Genomic DNA, 5,000 nt, shown 5'->3' with positions numbered 1-5,000 from the left:
AGACAGACAGACAGACAGACAGGCAGGCAGGCAGACAGACAGAGAGGGAGACAGACAGACAGACAGACAGACAGACAGACAGACAGACAGACAGACAGACAGACAGGCAGGCAGACAGACAGGAGGCAGGCTACCAGGTGAGACAGACAGACAGACAGACAGGAGGCAGGCTACCAGGTGAGACAGACAGACAGACAGACAGGAGGCAGGCTACCAGGTGAGACAGACAGACAGACAGACAGGAGGGAGGCTACCAGGTGAGACAGACAGACAGACAGACAGGAGGCAGGCTACCAGGTGAGACAGACAGACAGACAGACAGGAGGCAGGCTACCAGGTGAGACAGACAGACAGACAGACAGGAGGCAGGCTACCAGGTGAGACAGACAGACAGACAGACAGGAGGCAGGCTACCAGGTGAGACAGACAGACAGACAGACAGACAGACAGGAGGCAGGCTACCAGGTGAGACAGACAGACAGACAGGAGGGAGGCTACCAGGTGAGACAGACAGACAGACAGACAGACAGGAGCGAGGCTACCCTGCTCTACCGGTGAGACAGACAGACACACACACATATATCCGTCTCATCGCTGGTTGTTTTCACTGGGAGGCTCAGTCCATGTGATGTAACTTCTGCTGCAGTGGATTGTGGGTCAGAATCTCCATAAAGCTGCTGGTTTCAACACTAAAAATCACCACCGGATGTAGTAGGACATCTGGGTATTTTTCAGCATGCTGCATCTGACATCATGTATTGGGACAAACTAAATCTGTTTCTACCAAACTAAATAGCAGGGACGGATAGATGGACAGACAGACGGACGGACGAACGGACAGATAGACACACACACACACACACACACACACACACACTGTAACACACGCACAGACACAGGGAGGGATGGGGACTGGAACACAGTGAATATCTGAAAGTAAAACCTTTGCCCTGTCATGTGTCTATGCCCCTCAGGGCCAGGCTGTAGCTCCACCCCCCTCCATGGTGGCCCCTCCCCCTCCATCTGGCTCCTCCTATCGGGTGCAGCGAGCTCCCGGGCCCCTGCAACCTGCCCCCGGAAACCCCACACACACACAGGTAAAACACACACACACACACACACACAGGTAAACCCCACACACACACACACAGGTAAAACACACACACACACACACACACAGGTAAACCCCACACACACACACACACACAGGTAAACCCCCCACACACACACACACACACACAGAGGTTTTAACACTTTTATAACGCTTATATGTTGTTACACACACAGACAGACATTAGCCTCGTTTGAGTAGGAGCCGTCTTGCTCAGACCCGCGCAATTATGATGCGCGTCTTGCTGAGCAAAAATGCTGCAAACTGCAGTGCGCTCAGCAAGACACGGGCTGAGGCAGACGGCTCCTACTCAAACGAGGCTAATAACACATGTTGAGCTTTTCAACAGTATTATTTTTGTTGTTGTTGTTGTAGTATATCTTAGGCCTACATGTTGTTTTGTATTGTCTCTTGTGCAGCACTTTGGTCGACTGTTGTTGTAAATGTGCTGTAGAGATGAATTTGACTTTGATTGACAGGGAAACCCGTCACTCACCCAGGAGCCCGTCTGCTCCTCAGAGGACGACCAAGACACCAGCACCGTGGAGGACCAGGGTGAGACTCACTCACTCACACACTCGCTCACTCACTCACTCACTCACTCACTCACTCACTCACTCACTCACTCACTCACACACACACTCACTCACTCACTCACTCACTCACTCACTCACTCACTCACTCACTCACTCACTCACTCACTCACTCACTCACTCACTCACTCACTCACTCACTCACTCACTCACTCACTCACTCACTCACTCACTCACTCACTCACTCACTCACACACTCACACACTCACTCACTCACTCACTCACTCACTCACTCAGAAAAACATAGTTTCACAATAAAAGCCCGTTCCTGTTGCACTAAGCACATCAAGTTCATTACTTAAAGGTGTAGTCAGTGATTCTGGAGAACGCTTGTTGTCAAAATCACTTTCTGTCTAAATCAGTGAATATCTCCTCATGATCCACTACCTGTCTGTACTGAGTGAATATCTCCTCATGATCCACTACCTGTCTGTACTGAGTGAATATCTCCTCATGATCCACTACCTGTCTGTACTGTGTGAATATCTCCTCATGATCCACTACCTGTCTGTACTGTGTGAATATCTCCTCATGATCCACTACCTGTCTGTACTGTGTGAATATCTCCTCATGATCCACTACCTGTCTGTACTGTGTGAATATCTCCTCATGATCCACTACCTGTCTGTACTGTGTGTGAGCTGGAAACAAATGCAGTGTGAATACACAGCCTAGGCTCTGTAAAACGCATATGTAAACAAAGGGGCCACCGTAGCTAGAAACATAGCAGTTTACAGAACCTAGGCTGTGTATTAACACACAGTACAGACAGGTAGTGGATCATGAGGAGATATTCACTGATTTTGACAACAAGCGTTCTCCAGAATCACTAATATTTTAGGAAACCTTCAGGATAACACTGGAGGATGTTATATGTGCAACAGAATTTATTTTAAATGAAAATCTCAACTTGTTGCACCGGGCCCAGGCTTTTATTGTGAAGGCTTTTATTGTGAAGGCTTGTCCTGGATGTTTGACATGTCTGTGTTTCTCTGTTCTCAGCTGAATACACAGAGGAGTTCATCTACATGACCCAGGGTGAGTGAGCTTTGACCTTTGACCTCATGGTAGTGGGGGGGGGGGGCTGTGTGTGTGTGTGTGTGTGTGTGTGTGTGTGTGTGTGAGAGAGGGGGGGGGGGCTGTGTGTGTGTGTGTGTGTTAGGGCTGCTCGGTTATTATGGCAAAAATGATAACCACGATTATTTTGATTGATATTGTAATCACGGTTATTAAAGACGATTATTCATTGTAGGGATGCACCAAAATGAAAATTCAGCCAATTCTTTCAACATTACATAAACAAAACTCCCAATTGTGCTCCTCAAACAGCCTACAACTAAAAAGCCACACAAAATAAATAATCAGTAAAACCTTCGAATCTAAGAGTAAAATTAATATTTTACTAGGGATGTGATTGTGAACCATTCATTGATTTGTACTTCGACTTGTAAGAGAGGAGGTAGGCTGTGAATCTACAAAAAGATCGACTTATTGCCTTGTTTTTTTTTGCAGTGCACGTAGAGTTGCTGTTAAAAAAACTACACCACAGCTGACACCGTAATGTTCAGACTTCAGAATTTGCATCAGAGCGCTGATCATAAAGTCCATGCTTAGGTGCTGGTTGTAACTTTTCGTCTGTAGACTGAAACTAACGGAGGGGGTGCGTCTCACTGTATATTTGCTCTTGTCGCGCAGATAGTTTGCCGACATGGCACAATATATTCAGGCTCGAGAAATGCAATCAGAAAGCGGAAGCCTTTCCCCTCAACAACATTAACGTACAGGAATCCCCGACTATCATTTTACCCGTAAAGCCACAGAGCTTTTCTGCGCGGCGGCTCACACCGGCAAGTTCTCACAGTGAATGACACCGTTACCCACCGCCATCACAGTGTCTCACTCACACCATGTTTCACCGAGTGAAACGCTGCTTCAATCGCGCAAGGCTTTTGTGTTTCGGTGTAACATCCTGGACGAGCGTTTTAACTTCATGCTGAATAAACAATTTCACTGGAATCGACAGTGTTCGGGCGGGGGCGGGGCGGGGCGCAGGTGGAGACAGAAGGGTGCGCTGCATTTACTACACATGACCCGGCGTGCTGCACAATAACCGTTTTATTACGATTATCTTGTTTTCATGACCGAGGGAAGCCAAAATTGTAACCGAAATCGAAATTCAATTAATCGCCCAGCCCTAGTGTGTGTGTGTGTGGGTGTGTGGGAGGGGGCTGGGGTTGTGTGTTATTTGATGTTTTCATTTCAATTGCTTACTTTTCACTTCTAAATTTAAGGTAAGGGTCTGTAGGACAGTTTTTGGTTTAAATGTCAAGAATCCAGACCATTTAAAAATAAATAATGTTGTGCCCATCTTCTAAAAAGGCCAGATTGAAATCATGAATTTTTGAAGAAAGTCTTAATTTTCACAATGAAACCTGTGAACTGGTGGGGTGCTGTGGGGATCATTTGATGTTTTCACTTCAATAGTTTAGTTTTCACTTTTTAATAAAGAACTAAAACTTACATTATGGGCGCGCTCCATGTACCATATTGGCTCCGGCCTTCGTTGCAGTGGTCGCGGGTTCGAGTCCGACCCGTGGACCTTTACTGCAGGTCATCCCCCCTCTCTCTCTCTCTGTCTCCCCATTTCAACTCTGTACTGTCTAATAAAGTTCTCTCTCTCCCTCTCTCTCTCTCTCTCTCTCTCTCTCTGTCTCCCCATTTCAACTCTGTACTGTCTAATAAAGTTCTCTCTCTCCCTCTCTCTCTCTCTCTCTCTCTCTCTCTGTCTCCCCATTTCAACTCTGTACTGTCTAATAAAGCTTGAAAAAAAAAAGACAAAAAAATCTATAAAAAAAAAAACATTGAATAATTCACTGAATCGTTTTAGCAGATCATAGATGTTTTTTATGTTCTGTTCAGTTTCCATGTGAACAATAAATGAAGGTTTAGAGTCACTACATCTGTCTTTGTCTCATTGTGTCTGCATTGTGTTCCAGACCAGAGCTACCAGACCAACTACCCCGCTGCAGAGCCCTCAGCCAATCAGGTAACAGCTCACCAACTACAGGAAGTAGATAATGATAATAAATTTTATTTATATAGCGCTCTTCTCTCACTCAGAGCGCTTTACAAAAACAAAGCAATAAACAAACACAAAGAACATGTAGATTTGGGTTGGTGGGTGAACTAGGGGTAGGCAGAGGAGAAGAGATGGGTCTTGAGGTGGGACTGGAAGATGGTGAGGGACTCAGAGTCACAGATATGTTGGGGGAGGCTGTTCCAGAGCCTGGGAGCTG

At 46.3% G+C, this 5,000-nt stretch overlaps 1 protein-coding gene across 1 annotated transcript in view; it reads left to right on the top strand.

The window, feature by feature from the left end:
- alg13 (ALG13 UDP-N-acetylglucosaminyltransferase subunit) overlaps nucleotides 1-5,000 on the top strand; it is a gene marked incomplete at both ends in the record, with an annotated part of 23,897 nt that overhangs the window by 14,094 nt on the left and 4,803 nt on the right. The window contains 4 exon segments of the mRNA XM_080054165.1: nucleotides 975-1,097; nucleotides 1,615-1,666; nucleotides 2,707-2,742; nucleotides 4,701-4,750. Coding sequence (XP_079910291.1) covers nucleotides 975-1,097; nucleotides 1,615-1,666; nucleotides 2,707-2,742; nucleotides 4,701-4,750 — 261 coding nt within the window.

The sequence above is a fragment of the Ammodytes marinus genome (genome assembly GCF_949987685.1).
Source record: "Ammodytes marinus genome assembly, contig: scaffold_35, whole genome shotgun sequence".
Lineage (NCBI taxonomy): Eukaryota > Metazoa > Chordata > Actinopteri > Uranoscopiformes > Ammodytidae > Ammodytes > Ammodytes marinus.
Note: the sequence above shows the minus strand (reverse complement) of the source record. Positions and strands in the feature narration are given on the sequence as shown.